Here is a 15,187-nt window from a genome sequence, read left to right on the forward strand (position 1 = left end):
TCCAAACCTACCATGACTCCATTCAAGAGACAGGACATCCCCTACTTCCATATAAAGAAAACACAAAACCTAGATTGAGAAAATAACATTAAATAGTTCTTAAAACTATTTTCTCTACATCTTCTACATGCATACAGACACACACCCTTCCATTAGGTAAGAGACAGGCTATTTCAATGTAAACGCTAATTTATACCTGCACAATAAATTTCTATTTTATTTTAAATAAAGGAATGGATACTGAAATCACACATCTGCACCAAAAAAAAAAAAAGGATTCAGGAAAGCCAAATGCCAGACCACTAAGTAAATATGAGAAAGACATCTCTGTCATCACTAGATGACGAAACTAAAGAGCAATCAAATGAATAAATCCATCTATTGATGAAGTAACGCATGTGTGTCCAAAGAACATACTATTTCTAAAGGTTCATGCCTTCTAGAATAGAGTCCTGATCTTTCAGCAGAAATATTTCCACACTATCCATATTTTCCTGTTGTTTGTAATTTCTCAGAAGTATGGCTCAGAGAACACAAAACAGGCAGGAAAACCAATGGTTCCAATCTTGCCCTCTGGAGAATTTCTGATTCTGTTTTAAACCATGAATTAATTTGTCTCACTTGGTTTTTCCAAGTTTCCCAAAGCTCTCAATAAACTAGCCCAAGCCAGAACTGCTACTTCAAGAAGTCCTGTCGTCCTCATTCCCCCCTATCCTCAGTTACTCTTTCTTGGCACTACATAATCCCCTCTCTTGCGTCAGCACGGGCTGTTATATTTATTGCTGAGCAATGTCTCAGCTGGATCAGCTGCCAAACGTACTCTTGTACCAGCATTAGGAAAAGGGCAAAGAAGTAGTGAAGATGCTGAGACCAAATATCATCCAATATCATCTGTTGTAGAAAGATACTAAACGTAATTGCTGACCAAAACTACTACATGTGCCTTTAACAATTTTATTTGTCTAACCTTACATATACAGGAAAAATACTTGCATACTGCATTAAGATGTTTTTTAGTTACACATGAATATGTTCAACTATGTACCTAATTGTATCAGGAAATGATTAAAGCAATGAGCAAATATTCATATTTTTCATCATTTAACACAATTTTTGAAGGCAGAGATGTGAACCTAACAAGCTGTGTGTACAGTGTACAAACTGCAGAGAACTGGACCATGATCACAAGCAGCACTATTCACTCCTGCTGCCATACTACATACACTTACTCTCCAACATTTCTTCCAGCACATTTTTTTCAGCAACAGCTGAAATGCCATTTTTTAAAAAAGAGAGACTTGAATATTTTATCTGTATAAACTGCTTAAATATCTTGTCTTTAGAAACAGTAAAATCAGAACTATTAAATCAGCATGTTTGATATATTGCTAATGAACTGAAGTTGAATACCAACGCATTCTTTCAAAATAAATTTTTTTAAACTACGCCAGTTTTAAACAACTTATTATTCTGCAGTCTTTCCATATATAAAAGCTCACATCAAAAGCTTTTAAATATCTGTATCTTTTAATTCCACTTGAAGGAGCATATTTACTTCATCCACAAACAAATTACTTCTGAATGCATTATCCTAATTTAAAAGCACTCTCATTTTGCACTCCAGATTTCATCTCCATCCTCTATTCCCTTTTCTTTAAAATTATCAGTTGCATTTTTACAGTTTCACAAATGTAAGCTACACACCATAAAGAAAAACAAAAGTATAAAGCAAAAACTTCCCTTGAATTAATCTTCTTTGGACTGAAGTTATCAAACAAATATATTTATAACTGAGATAGTACTAATATGGGACTATCAATCATGCTTTTCAGCCTGCAGCTTTTCTTCTGTTTAAAAAAAAAAAACAAAATCAACACAACAGAACTGGCACAAATCCAACCTTTACTAGAAGTGTTTTTCTTCTATTTATCCGGCTGGAATGAAAAAGCAGAGAAAGTGACCACGTACACACATGTGGCACATGGATTTGAACTTCAGAACAAACCAAAACTGCTGTCCTCGTGACAAAACAGAAGAATCCTCTGCTGCTCCAACTACAAAATATGAAATTTATCTTCAGTTATGGGGAACAACACTAAAATGTTTTGGAGTCATATCCAAAATGTTTAGTGTCCACATAGGGAGGAAGAGGGAAATATACCTAGCAATTTTAATTCTAGAACAGAAGACAACAGAAAGAACTAACTCAGTTCAAATAAAATGGAGCAATTGCTAAGGATACTCAAACAAAATTGGTATTTACTCAGTACCTGTCTCCGTTCTCGACGAGACAAAGTGTTTCCATTAAGTATTCGCCAGAGCATCCTTGCAGCTATTTTGGTGTCAATCCATAGTAATCGAAAACCATGGTAATAGTGCTTCAGTTCATCCACAATTCTCTGTCCAATAGATTTTTTCACAACTTCCACTTCTGTTGGACTATATACAGGACCTCCTTCTTCCAACTTCTTGTTTTTGTCCTTTAAGGACTTCAGTGACTTCTCAACTATGGAGTCATCTCGAAGGGGACGTGAAGAATGCCACCATCTAACCTGAAGATACGTGGGACCTAAAACACCCATGGTTGCTAGTGGAGTCCATGAGCCAGAAGTGAAGTGTATTTGTTCAGATCCTTTAGTCCAACAACAGTAGCGATCCTTTTTGGAGTATGCGTAAACAGGAGGGACACTAGTGCAATATCTAAAGCATACAGTCCTTCAAAAGAAAACGGCATTCAAGAATTAGCAATAGATCATAAGCTATTTATGTATTTATATAATATATATTTGTATACTTATATGATTTTATGTATTTATAAAATGCATTATTTGATAAATATTTACCACATATTTAAGAAAAAAAAAAAAATCAAACTTGTGACTCTCAAGATTGATGTCTATACCTGAAAAGAATGCTTGGCTTTACCTCATGACAAAGAAAAAACCCGCAGGGAATTTTCCATTAAACAGCTTTGAAAAGTAGCTTATTTCACTCCAGTTAAATAAAGAGTAGCAACCAGAAGTATTTTCCATTTAGAAAGCTACATTTGAAAAAAATAAATCTACAAATCCTAAGTCGGAAAGCCCTTTCTATTACTTCTCCTGTTTGAACAAAACACCTGAGGAAAAAAATAGAAGTTGTGGACTTGGGTTAGGCACTGAGTTAGAGGAAGAGAAATTAGTATCAGAGAAATCCAATTTCATTACAGTCCCTCTTTTCCCATCTCTAGTTTTCCTTTTTCAGCAGACGCTTTTGCACAAAATTCCATCATGATACTGACTTGGGAGACACAGAACCAACACTCCTCTACGTTATTCAGAATTTTTTTCTTTTCTTTAATTAAATGTAAACTGAAGTTATAAGGAAAACATTGCTCAAACACCCCAAAGTTTCATTATACACATAGAAGAACTACTCATTATATGCAAGTGGGATTGTACACACTTCTATAAAAGGATATGAGAAAGTTAAAATAGTAGATAAAATATATTTTATATAAATGAGCTCCATCAGGTGTCCCTCAAACTGAAATGCCAGCATAAAGTTGGCTACAAGACAAAAGTGACTGGGATGCTTCTTCACCAAGCCTTTGCACTACCAAAACAAAAACCAGAATGTGTATTTGTATTCAGTCAATGGACAGAAAATAGATGCAAGTGGATCTACAGTTCTGAGTAATGCTTTAAGGAGGAAAGTTTATTGAACACATAAAGCATTAGCCTCACTCAATTTTCAGCCAGAAGTACTTTTTAAAATTAAATCACATGTATCCTAGGAATTTTAAACTACTTTAATGGTTTTATCTATTTAATGTTATTCAAATAGAGCTCTGTACCAAAAAAAAAAACCAAACTGAATTATTACTTTTTAAAGACACATTATTATTTTCTAGCTTAAACCAAAATTATGGTTTAATGGTCAGACAACTGCTGAAACACACACACAGCTACACAAAACATTTCTTTTATTAGCTAGAAAACTACACACTTGCAGAGATATAAACTAATGAAAAATACTGTTCTTTTAAGAAAATAAAGCTCATATTCAAAACCGAATTAAAACGCTTGCCATAAATCAGTCCATCCTAAGCAGAGCTCCAGGCCTAGAGACCAAGTTCCACCTACATACATCTACATCCTTCTGCATGCAGAGAAGGGAGCGCTGCCTACAGAACTGGTTCTGACTCTTCAGGGAAAAAAAAAAATTCCCAAGAAATGTGCTTCTGATCACACCTTCACTAGCAGTATGTCAGACACGTAACTTCTATCCCAAGCTGTCCTCAGTACTTGTATCACTAGAATCCCTTGCTTTTGGATCTAGGTCATGTGGACACTAATTTGTTTTATTTTAAGCAGCAACATTACATTAGCAGAAGCTTTTGGTGAAAAAAAAATATTCTCAAAATAATAACAAGAATTTCTGTCCCAATATTCTGCTGCTCATATAACAGAATTAACACTGAAAATTTCCAATTTTCAAGAGAGGTCCCATATAACAATCTACTAAAAAGTAAACAGAGATTTGAAAATGCTTTATATATTAAAAAACCCTCTCATAACTAATACAGTAAGTGACATAGAACTAACACGACTAAAAGAAAGGAATTACTTTGTTTTGTATTAGAGGGTTACATCTAGAGACACATGCTTATGTTAAAATGGAACCTTAGGATATGGAAGAATAGTCACTCTTTCCGGAGCAGTTAGACTGTAAATAAACTAGAGAATATGTATTTTAACATTCCAAGGAAAGGCGTTAGGAAACTCATATCCACAAGTACGCCTTGTGAGCCAAGTCAGGAACAGCAAACGGATTCCAGCAACATCCGACTCACTAAGTGCTGTAAGAGCACACAGCAGCTGGATACGTTATTAGAAGAGGACATCTCCTTGGAGAGTCTCACCCAAGTGAAATTTGTACTGTAACATACAGTAAACTACTTTGGTTTAATAAAGATACAACTCAAATGATCTACATTCCTAACTGTCTACTATGTTTTCCAAACGAGTTGTGACTGAATGTTTATTCTATGGAATTCCACAGAGAAAGTATGCAAGAAGCCCATAATATCCCGTGAAGTCACCTGGAATCACTCAAGAACAAGATTAATACTTTATTGCTTTCACATCTCAAGTGAAACTAAAAGGGAGGAAGTGGGCAAAAAATAGATGATCTCACTTTCTTTCTCCCACACACAACCAAGCAGGTGAAGAGAGTAATACTCAGACCTCCTTTAATCTGTCAGTAACATAAACTGAAGCTAATATTTTCACACTTTGCCTAGAGGATTTAAACCTACATTCTATGACAGTATACTAACTGATGGTTTTGCACAATTTTGAGCTTAGGAAAAAAGTACATATTTACTCACATTTTGTTTGCCAGCCTCAAGGATGTACAGCTAAGACATGCTCGATCTCCCAAGTTACCTAAAAAAATACCAGTAATTAACACTAATTCTGAAATTCAGGAAGACATTTATCCATATAGTGAATTGTACATAAATACATGATTTAAAAGACCAACCTTTACTTAGGAATCACTATTACTAAAAGAACAAAAAAAGATGCTGCTTAACAGCAACTTCCTTACGGTGCACTGTTTTTAAGCACATTCACACTTTGGATGATTGTGCACCATAAACAGACAAGACTGAAATTTTTTTTTTTCTTTAACAATAATCATGTGAAGTACTGAAGCCCAAATACCTTATCCTATTCCAACACAAATCAAAGCACATGCCTTGATGCTCTTCTTTCTCTCAATCTGTAATCCCAATTTATAGGACAAAAAAAGAGAAAACAGGTGGGAAGCAATTCTGTAACACAGCTGACAACGCCGTAAGCATTCAAAGCAAACTGTCCACGTATACAGTCGAACTCTGTGGATGTGACAGGTGCTGCTTGCACTTGTTCAACTGCCGGAGGACAGGTTTCCAAGTCCTGAGACAAGCAACTATATTGCAGAAAAACTTCACTGAAAGCAAATGTCATTTTTGAATGGCTCCATGACAACGCAGTATTAGATGATCCAAATGGAGCACTTGCCAAGTGTCTGGGATGAAAATGTTTTTCTTGTTTTAAGCAGGACAACAAATAAAACGTGAACCTAAACATACTTCACTGGAGAGGTGGAACCACAATACCATTTCATTATGTTGCTGTCCATTTTGATTAGCACCTGGTAAAAATAGCTCTACCCCTGGATCTCTCTGCAAAGGATATAAATTGTCTTGAAGGGCAAGAGGCTGATCCAAAGAATATGAAAGGTTAGCTTTCCAGTAAATGCTGTGTCCCGCAAAATGAAAGCCTTATTTGAAAGGCTAAGTCAGAATTAGTCCTGATAATAACTAAAGTCCACAAGAAGGACTGACACCTATATGCGGGCATCCTCTATCCAGGTACAGAGACAAGCAGCATCCATTCTGGAAATAAACTGAGGAGACCATCAAATGATAAATTATCTAAGTCAGTTCATATGCTTCAACAAAGGGCCATGCCTGAAAGTCTTGCAACCATCCAACACCACAGAAGCACCATCAGCTACATAAAATGCTACCTAGTGGCTGTATGCAGTCTGCAGTCATTGAAAATCATCCCTGAGCCCACTAAAAAATGATCGATCTCCCTAAAGCAACTTTAAAAATATTCTAAAAAAATCTTGCCTCAATACTTAGCTGCGATCATGCAATAGCTAGCCAATACCCAGTGCAAAAAGACTCCTGGACAGAACAAAGGAAGATCACATAAGCAAGACTCCAAATGCCTTGACCCTCTTGGCCAATCTTTTCAGAATTACTTTAACCAAAACTAAAATGGAAGGTTAGATGGAGTAGGCATGCTGTGGTTTGTTTCTCCCATCTAGAACCTACTATTGCTGGCAGTAGGATAGAGCAGTCATTTTAGAGGTTAGCGGTCAACTTTTCCAGCATCAAAGCTAAGATACAACCTATGACAGAATCTGAAGTAGACAACTGTATCTGAGAAAACACAGGACCCAACACTGATCACCAAAAGTCTTCTCCAACAAAATATCCTAATTATTAGAGGAAAAGAGATAGCTCCACATTCAAGTGGGGCTATAAGAAGGTATGGAAAGGGGGAAGGGGGAGGGGGGGGCAATAAGTTAACTTATCAAAAAAAATCTCAATAATCAAGGCACATCGCATGCTAAGTGGGCTTTGATGTCATTACAGATAAAGCTGTGGCATTCTCAAGTCAAAGGAACAGGATTTACCCGTCTCAAGTTATATCAAACTCTAACAGGTACTCACTGCCACTGTAAATAGAGCCAGGGGAAAAAACTGTCTCTTTCGGGCTCCAAAATCAAGCCCTGAGAATCTGGGAAGGCATTCTGATAGTCTCCAATATTTACAGAAACATCAGTAGCTGAATTTCTTGACCCAAGAGGCTAGCCATCTCAGAAGGATGTCCCCGACTTGAAGAAACAGCTGAGCAAATCAGAGAAGTACTCAAAGTCTTAAGAAATAAGTCACAGCACAGTAGTCTGCTTCTCTCACCTGAGTGCCAGGAAGTACACAAAACCTTTGTGACAAAAATGAGAATCCTACTAGTAGAGGACATTACAATCTACAGACAGGTGTCCCTAGAACAAAGGGGGATGATCTGGAGATCAAAACTGGCTTGAAGTTTCTTAGATAAAACTTCATAACAGCAAGACACTTTCACTTTGTCATCTTTGTTTCTTTTTCAAACAGACTCATTAATGCTAAGGAAGGGGCCAAAGAACAAAATTCCAAGGTTACCGTAAGAAAACATGCCGACTCAAACACTTATTGCCATACAGCCATTTGGACTTGTGAATAGGTACACAGAAACATCACTTAACCAAAAGATTCTGCAGAATAACTTAATTTCAACTCTGCCAGTTCCAACAAGAGCTCTTTATGTTTTGCAGTGTCTGTTGTAACCATGTACCTAAGAGCAAGCTAGCCTTGAAATAAAATACATACTTTCTTCAAAAGGAGCAAAGACCATACTCCTTGCTTCTAGCATAATAGTGACATCCAGAAGCATCTGAACAAGGTGAATGTGGCTTACTGTACTCAACACTTAATTTAAGAAACATGCATTCAGATTACTTGGTTTGAAAGTAACAAAGGCGTAGTGCCAGGAAAACTGTATGTTAACATATTCCTCATGGAAAAGAAGTCATGAGAACTTTTATTTTTAAATTTAATGAACCATCAAACCCAAAGTTTTAAATTAGGACAGCCATGTACGGTTAATATGGTTAGTTTTTAAAAAGAAAAAGATAACTTCGTGAAGTAAGTCCCTATAGAAGCTTGCAGTACTTAACAAGCTGATCTTTATGGGAAGAACATTTAGGATTCTTAGAAGCACTTAGCTCTAACTTAATCTTAGACTACTTACACGAGCTAAGTAAAGCAAAACACTATACAAGATTACACCATACAATAATGTGTTAATATTAGATTAACACTCCAAATAAAAGCACTGGTTGCATAGTAAGCACAGTGCATCACAGTACAGAAGTGATCTGATTCTACCACAGTATTTCAACAAATGAGAATTTTCACATGGGTAAGATCTATAACATGCAAAACCGTAGCGATCATTAGCATTTCTTTTTGTGCTATGCTATGCCATAAGAGGAATCAAAACTCCTATTTAATTTGAAGGTACATGGATATATTTCTTCCCTGATTTAAATAAACTGGTTGGCTACGATATGCCAGGTTTTTGTTCAAGTCACTGTACAAGTTCAAACTAAATAAACGTCTGTTACAACAGTAACTAAAAAACCATCAACTAGAAGAAGCGACCATACTTGAGCAGTTACTAGTAATCAAGACACCTCGTTTATCAAAATGAACAAGCATCCATATGGTTGACCAGGTTTGCCAGAACCTGAACGTGCAGATACCCTATTCTCACTGCCAGCGCTTCAGTGACAAGTCAAGGCTCAAACGGCTGCCTGTTAAGCTTTCACTCATTCCTCACTAAACCCCTGCCATTCCAACTCATGGGATGTAAAAAGCAACTACAGGCCTCACGTACGTCACAAGTTATCAGCTGTTTCATGTCATTAAACTTCACCGCCCAAAGATACTTAAACTGCCAAATTATCCTGATTATTAATGGAAACAGTATCATGCACTGCCTTTCCTTTTTGTTTTCCCAAGCTTTCAAAGCCACTTGGAAAAAGGCAAATTCAGGTTTCCTTCCTAATATAGGCTAAGAAAACGACCTCTTGTACTTTCTGAAAGGGTACTGAGAAGCGTAGAACTATTGACAATACCACTTCACAGCCAAGCTATACCGAGATCAAGGCAGGCAGGACTGAAACGTAGTAACGTACTCCTGTACCTTAATAAAAAACACATGGGTTTTCCTTTCTCAGCCAGCTGGCGCTTCAGAGAGCATGTGTCCTAACTGCCGTTATGGGAAAGCATCCCCTCAAACCACCCTGGCCGGGAAGCAGAGGCGAGGAGACGAGCTGCCCATACCCGGCCAGAGCTGCCAGGGAGCGAGGGCAACACTGCCGAGCCGACAGCAGCTCCCCGCCGGGCGGGGCGGCGGCCGAGGGCGGCAGGAGAGAAGAGCCGTGCCCAGCCCCGGCTCACTGACGCCGGCTGCGGAGGACGGAGCGGTGGGGATTCTCCTTCCCTCTCGCAAAGACCTCTCCGCCCACACCGGGAGCCCCCAGACGTCGTCGCCGCCTCCGCCCGCCCTCCCTTCCCCCTCGCCCCCCCCCCGCCCCGGGCCTTCAGCGCCGCCGACAGCACAGGCCTCGTGGGCCGGGCGGCAGCGCGGCCGCACCGCACGCCAAGGGCCGGGCCGGCCTGGGCCGGGCAACGGGGCGGCTGCGTTTCCCTCCCCGCCGCCGGAGCCGCCTGACGGCCCGCGGGGAGCCTCACCCAGCTGGGGCCGGCGGCGCAGCGCTCGGGGCAGGCGGCAGGCCCGCCGGCCGCAGGTCTGTAGCAGCATGGACGCCATCTTGGCGCTCGCGCGCGGCTGGGCGGTGGCAGCGGGCTAACGGCGACGGCGGGCTGCCGGCCTGCTCATGTCCCGCCGCCCGGGCCCCGCGCCGCGATCGCCACCCGCCCAGGAGCGCCGAGCCGCGACCGCCGGCCGCATTTGCATCGCGCCGCCCCGCCGAGCGGGGCACGCCGGGAAGTGTAGTCCGCGGAGGCGCAGGGTAAGCCGCCCGCGGGCGCGGGGCGCGCGGCATGCCGGGAGATGTAGTCCGAGGCGGCGTAGCGTGACGCCGGCCGCGGTGCGGCGCGGTGCATGCCGGGAGCTGTAGTCCTCACGGCGCCCGCGGGGGCCGCTGCCGCCTCCGGTAGCTGAAGGAGGAGAGCGGCGGGCGGGCGAGCTGTCCCCCACCCGGCACCAGCGGCTGGGGCTGTACAAGGCCGTGTGAGCCGCCCCGCGGGCAGCGCCGGGGTTGTTTACCCGAGGGGACGGTGGAAGCGGCGTGCGGCGGGGCCGTGGCCGCGGCGCTCCATCAGGCCGTGTGCGCTGAGGGGCGGCCGCCCGGGGGGAGGGCGCTGCTGCCTCTCGAAGCCGTCCTGAGGCCCTGAGGCCAGTGTGGCCAACGAGCACTATGCCGTAGCCCTAAGTACAGTGCAGCGATGCCACAGGGTGTGTGCAACGACGGTCCCTCGCGTTTGGGGCCAAAAATCTGGCATTTGTGCTGGTGTTAAGTACTGATCAGCAGCAGCTGTTTCACCGCGTGCACGTGTATTGCTTGTGGATCTCAGGATGTGACAGAAAAAAATACCTTTCTTGTGGAGTTTAGATACTTCTGGTATAAAATAGTACATAAATTAATCAACAGATGTGCTTCGGTAGTGCTGGTTAATAGTTTGGCTACATGTAGCCCGTTATTCTTCAAATACCAGTCTACTGACCAGCATTAGAATAATGTATCAAATACTACATTGCTCAGTTAATACGGTATCAAATAGTACCATTAATTTTACTTAAGTTTTGAACTGTGTAGACAGATGCACGGAACAACCAGAAGCAAACTGCAGAAATTCTAATTTAAGAATAGTGAAATTTTAAAAGCTACGTATGTGAGGTTTGGGTGTTAATGCCTGCCTTGTTCTAAAAACTGGGAAAAGCTGCTGGAACTGTTTTTCAACAAGATGGCTGACACACCCTGTCAACAAGATGGCTGCCTCAAGGACAGGGCTCAAAAGTGACAAGGATACTGTGGTTTCAGACCTCTTATATTTCACAAGTTATTCATAATGCCAGGCATTTGTTCATCTGTACAACCACCTAAGCCCCAAAGAAAATAGGTGCCTTTTACCTATACGTAAAGGGTGGCAGAAGCTTCAGGTTTGACCCAAAACATGATTGAAACAGCATCTCATAGCAGCAAAAAGCAAATGTTTCTGCAGTCATCCTTTCATGCTTGAGACTTGGCAAATGCAGGAAATTAATTAGTAATATTTTAAAGATTTTTATGTATTTAAATCCCGAGGGTTTCTCCTAAGTATGAAAAATGTCGATTAAATTAATACTTATATTTTTAATTCAAAAGAATATGTGAAGACAGAATATTCAGTTGATGAAATCTTTAAAGAAATATCGAGACACCCTTTTCTCACATCTTTTGACTGTGTTGACTACGGAGACAGTAGTGTTGTTTAAATTTAGTGATTATTAAAATATTCATATTATTATTAATGTACTTATTATTAGAGCTACTTTTAAAATGTTAGGCTCCCAAATGCATTGCAAGATTTTTAGCCAGCTGTGTTTGCTTTATGACTATTTAAATATGTAGTGCATTTAAATGGTTAAAATTATTTAAAATGTGCAACTTAACAACAGTGCTTTATATCAAAAAAACCCCAAACAACAACAGAAACCCCCATCTTCCCAATCTACACATTTTTCTCACTAGACTGGGTTTATAGCCTTCTCTTGTTATTCTTTTTTCTTTCTGGTTGGCTGATGACAAAACCAAATGAAATGGGGCAACTAATGGCAGTTCCTCTAACAAAGCTGCTTAATTATGTAGAAACATTATATGAAGCCTATACAAGAAGAATAATATGCTCTGAAGTCATTAAACTATTGACAAGAGATTTCAGACAGCAAACAGATGATTACAGAGGTCTCAATACATTTATGTAGACAAGTAACCAGTCTTTCAATAGTTTCATTAAATTCATTAGTATTCAGGGTGGCAGACAATGTAGATGCATGAGCCTTTTCAGAGCTGAATCCGTTATGTTTTTGTACAGTCTTTTGTCCCAGATTTGTTTATACCTGGAAGTTACATGGTTTTCTACTGTATATGAAAAGGAATGATAATACACTCTCTGAAAATTTTCAAAACCGATAGTTTCAAAATACTAATTGATTTTGTGCATTTACCAAGCATTGTGAAATAACACTTAAGAAAAGGCAAAGTATTAGTAATTTTCAAGTAGTTGTATGAATTGCTCCCACATGAAAAGGCCTAGTGCCTGTAGGTGATACATGGGTCTACTGTACAAGCCAGTTTTTGTTTTAAAGAAAACCATCTTTTACTCCATCCAGACCAACAGGCTATGAGTTCACAAAGAAAACACCCATCCCCAGAATAAAACACGATACACGTAGTTACTAGGGGCTTATTTTTAAAAAAACTTAAGCTGCTGCGGCCATTTTAGACCTGGTTCTTAAAGCAACCATGTTGTTTGAAAAAGTTGTCAGCCATCTTGTTGAAAAATGTGTTTTCTAGCAGGAATAGAGTGAGAGCCTGAAAGGAAGAAATAACCCCCCCTTCTTTCTAGATGAATTTAATAAGGATCTGAGAATGATTAAAATAAGTGCAATATTTAAACAAAATTAAAATTATTATTTAATATTAAACATAAAAAAATTTTCCCCTGTTAAATAGAAGCACAAGCAACGTGAGAGTTGTCTAAACATTTAAAAAACAAACTCCAAATAACAGGAACTTGTGATGCCTGTTATAGGCTGTGGGAGTATCAAAACATGTATTTTACTGATACATGAGCACAGCTCAGTGATACGAAAAAAGCAAGAGTGTTTTACTTGTCTAAAAGACATATGTGTGTAAGACCTATAAAAGCACAAGAATATGCCTGCGCATCTGTGCCTTACTTGCACAGACATGAAAAAGGATTGGATGAACCTATAATTCTTGTTGAGGAAGTTTAGAGATCTGTCTAGAAATTTGGGGGGCAAATGTCAATATGAACAGGGAGTAAAACTGTAGAGTAACTAGCTATGTATGCAGTATTCTCTTTCAGAAAATCTTACTTCACAGCGCAACAGATTTCCCATAGTAAATCGATATATTCTTATCTGCTCTTGTCCCTTACTCCTTCCCTCTTCACCATCTAACGGGCTCTCATGAGTGGTGGGCGAATAGGGAGCAGGATTCCTTTGTGGCCTGCCAAAAATACCTGGGCAGTTGGAAGTAGCACCCCTCCATGCCCACCACAGTTGTCACCCCTTCCCTGAGGACGTGGCCCCGGAAGCACCTCCTAGATCCTGTTCCTTCTTTGGGAGGATGGATAACGAGACCCCCCACTTCCAACTTCAGACACGTGGTCTTTTGCCCTATAGCTTGTGAAACCAGCTGTGTGTAACAGCACCAAGTCTACGACACTCCTGCCAGAACCACTGCGTTCGTTACACAGGCACGGCCTGGGCTCCCCGTTACACCCAGAGGACAAGCTGAGCCGGCAGCAGAGGCAGCGAGGGACTGCGGAGATAAAATGCAGTGGGTGGAGGGGAAGGAGGTGCTGTGCTTGATGCTCTGGGCTGTAAATGAGAGGAGGTGGGAGCATAATTAGCATTTGATAAGACTGGAGACAGGTTTGCCATTTCTCTGCTGCAACATCATGTTTCTGTTCACAGTGTGATTCTGTAAGCTATGTAGTGGTACAGGTCCATATACAGTACTTAATAGTAGGATTACGCTTTTAGTCTGTAGAATCTGTTTCCATGGCAATCCCCAGGTTGTCTCCTTGAATAGGTTTAACAATATGGGATTAACCTCATCTTTATTCACCACTGTTCAGCATAAATCTGAAGAAAGGAAAAAAAAAAAAAAAAAAAAGACATTACTGTGTAGCCAGTTGCATTAAATTTCCACGTGAGGGAGAAAACCAACAGATTATTAGTAGTTTTTTAAAAAATACTCCCATTCATCGTCAGATTTTTAGGAGAGACTTGCAGGATACTGAAGCTTGTTGCTCTGTAAATGTTAGAGCCCAGAGGTAAAAGTTCAAGTGGTCTGTGGATTACAGACTTCTCTGTATGTACGTCCAGGTCACAAGTTCACTCCTGTCTGTCATGTGCCAAAAGCAAGCGGCAGTGGCTGCACATTAGCAGCAGCAGAGAAACAATCTGCCTTGGGTGCCTTTTCAAACAATACAGTGAAAAACTACTCAGAGATTTCCTTGACAGTAATAACGTGCTGTAAACAGTCACTCCAGATCCAAGGATAATTACCTGCTCAAATCCTAGTCAAAAAGTGGTATTTTAAAAGATTGCATAGGCTTGACCCAAATTAGCAATACAAAATAACATATTAGGTTGTCATTAATTAAATTTGACATGCAGGCAGACGAGGAGAACACAGCTGGGAGAGTACAAACATAATTTTGAAAACCTTTTCACGCTGAGGAAGAGGTAGCATTTCCAGTTCATAGTGAAAATAAAACAAATTCTAGTTTTAACCAGCAGATGGAGCTTATGTGAAACAAACAAAGCGGAAAGGATGCCTAATCGTTGCACAAAGCAGTGTTTTGGGGCGCTGCTGTCTACAGGACTGGAGGAGGACATAGGGGAAAAAGCTAGAAGGTTCTGGCCAAGGCAGGATCAAGCAGAGGCAGGAAGGCTGGCAGTGTTCAGGCTATACGTGTGGCAAAAAGGGAGGAACGTAGCTATAATGAGAAAACTGATTTAGACCTTGAGAAATACGGAGGGGGGAAAAAAAGGACAAAAGGAGTCTCCAGTGTTAAGAATGCACCTGTTAGTTCCAGCTGATATGAGAAGGTCTGAGATTTTGCTGCAAATTTACCAATCCTGTATTTAAGATAGCCTGCTATGCCTCTAAATGTGTCAGTTTGATTTTATGAATGACAAACTTTAAAAATATGCATTTAGAGTTTTTCTTTGCCTCCAGATTTTTTTTTTCCAGTCTGTAAGATTTGCAAGTTCCT

The 15,187-nt window shown here is 40.4% G+C and overlaps 2 protein-coding genes across 3 annotated transcripts in view; one reads left to right on the plus strand and one right to left on the minus strand.

Annotated features, from left to right (window-relative positions):
* Nucleotides 1-10,025, minus strand: part of LETM1 (leucine zipper and EF-hand containing transmembrane protein 1) — a 31,029-nt gene extending 21,004 nt beyond the window's left edge. For both annotated transcript variants that reach the window (XM_074904390.1, XM_074904389.1), the window contains exons 1-3: nt 9,902-10,025; nt 5,372-5,429; nt 2,271-2,715 (exon numbers count right to left, since the gene is read on the minus strand). In XM_074904390.1, coding sequence (XP_074760491.1) covers nt 2,271-2,715; nt 5,372-5,429; nt 9,902-9,980 — 582 coding nt within the window. In that variant the 5' untranslated portion in view covers nt 9,981-10,025. The remainder of the gene's footprint in view (nt 1-2,270; nt 2,716-5,371; nt 5,430-9,901) is intronic.
* Nucleotides 10,026-10,094: 69 nt separating this feature from the next.
* NSD2 (nuclear receptor binding SET domain protein 2) overlaps nt 10,095-15,187 on the plus strand; it is a 104,431-nt gene continuing 99,338 nt past the window's right edge. Inside the window, exon 1 of the mRNA XM_074904384.1 lies at nt 10,095-10,182. The gene's annotated coding sequence lies outside the window, so the exon portion shown is untranslated. The remainder of the gene's footprint in view (nt 10,183-15,187) is intronic.

Source organism: Athene noctua, chromosome 4, assembly GCF_965140245.1.
Source record: "Athene noctua chromosome 4, bAthNoc1.hap1.1, whole genome shotgun sequence".
NCBI lineage: Eukaryota > Metazoa > Chordata > Aves > Strigiformes > Strigidae > Athene > Athene noctua.